Here is a 1669-nt window from a genome sequence, read left to right on the forward strand (position 1 = left end):
TCCAGCAGCTTCCCCGACCTCCTTCCATCCCCGCCGAATTCCAGTTTTCCGGCCAGATTGACTTTGTTTGAAGTTTTGGGTGATCTAGCCGGAAAACTGGAATTCGGCGGACTCGCCGGGGATGGAAAGAGGTCGGGGAAGCTGCTGGAGTCCACTAGGGTGGAGGCGCGCCCTCGCCGGTGCCGTACGGTGGCGAATGGAGGGACATCCACACGGTGCGGACATATATATATATACACACACACACAATGCTGATCAGGTGCGGACATATATATATAACGTCTGTATATATATATACACACACACACACACAATGCTGATCAGGTGCGGACGTCCGCACCAAAGTTTAGGTGCGGATTTCCATTTTTACACCACTTTTCGATCAAATTTCCTCATCTCCACCGTCTAGTATCTAAATAATCTTGTGTAGTTCATCTCTGCAAAATTTCAGCCAATTTGGTGATCGTTAAGGCCCTCAAACTCGAAAAACAAATGGACGGACTGAATTCTGTCCGGTTGTGTTCATACCAGAAAAACTCGAGTTTGAGGGCCTTAACGATCACCAAATTGGCAGAGATGATCTACACAATATTATCTAGATATTAGACGGTGGAGATGAGGAAATTTGATCGAAAAGTGGTGCAAAAATAGAAATCCGCACAAAAAACTTTGGTGCGGACGTCCGCACCTGATCAGCATTGTATATATATATAGTGGCCTCACTGGCTTGGTAGTCATGTCAGTTTCTAATTAATTGTTTGGCTATGCTTTGCAGTCTCAGTACTCGACTAGTCAGTTCAGTGAGGAGTTTGATTTTCTAGCCATGAATGAGAAGTTTAAGAAGGATGAAGTATGGGGCTACCTTGGAAAGGAAAAACAAAGGGATGAAACAGAGAAGGCGGATGACAGTGGAACTGGTCAAAACTTGGATGAAAAAGAAGGTTCCACAAAGGTAGGGAAATGGTTCATTTATACTGAATAGTTTTGCTGTCCTGTGGAATTGTTAAGTCTTTATTTATCTTTTCTTGATTGTTTCATGTAGACTGCATATAACAAGGATGAGTTCTTTGACACAATTTCATGTAATTCTCTCAACCGTGGAGCAAGAAACGGACATAGGTTTTCTGAGAGAATGAGAACAGATAGTGAGGTTTGCCAATTTATAAGAGATTTTATTTATGAATACCAAGTGATAATTCATAGCTGGGTATGTGCTTATATAGCTTAAATGTTTTATTTGGCAGGCATTTGGCAATTTCCAGCAGAGATCCAATCATGGTTATGATGGCTATGGACCTGGGCGTGGTGGTAATTATCGGGGCTCATATCAGTCAGGAAGGGGTTACGGTTATGGTGGTAGGGGACGTGGTGGTAACATGCCCAAGTGGTGGTAAAACGTCATTCTGATGGCAATCATGTTTCATTGTTCACTCAAGGTCCATGGCAGCTTTCATTAGAGCTCTCTCTTTCCTTTTATTTCCTGAATATTGACTGTGTGGTGACTGTATCTCTGAGGTAATGTTGTGGACATCTTAGTGCATCCTCGCGTTCTTGTAAGGATTCTTAGGACTACGAGTTGGGTTGGTTCATGCTTATTTTTGTGCCCATGAGCTGGCTTTGGCCATTTGCATTTGTTTCATACAAATACGGTCCATGATGCAATATTGGT

General features: G+C 42.9%; 1 protein-coding gene across 1 annotated transcript in view; it reads left to right on the forward strand.

The window, feature by feature from the left end:
• The window catches only part of LOC101296581 (decapping 5-like protein-like), a 10184-nt gene extending 8515 nt beyond the window's left edge, over positions 1-1669 (forward strand). Inside the window, exons 5-7 of the mRNA XM_004301939.1 lie at positions 776-952; positions 1043-1150; positions 1245-1669. Of these exons, the coding sequence (XP_004301987.1) occupies positions 776-952; positions 1043-1150; positions 1245-1394 (435 nt within the window). The 3' untranslated portion in view covers positions 1395-1669. The remainder of the gene's footprint in view (positions 1-775; positions 953-1042; positions 1151-1244) is intronic.

This window comes from Fragaria vesca, linkage group LG5 (assembly GCF_000184155.1).
Source record: "Fragaria vesca subsp. vesca linkage group LG5, FraVesHawaii_1.0, whole genome shotgun sequence".
NCBI lineage: Eukaryota > Viridiplantae > Streptophyta > Magnoliopsida > Rosales > Rosaceae > Fragaria > Fragaria vesca.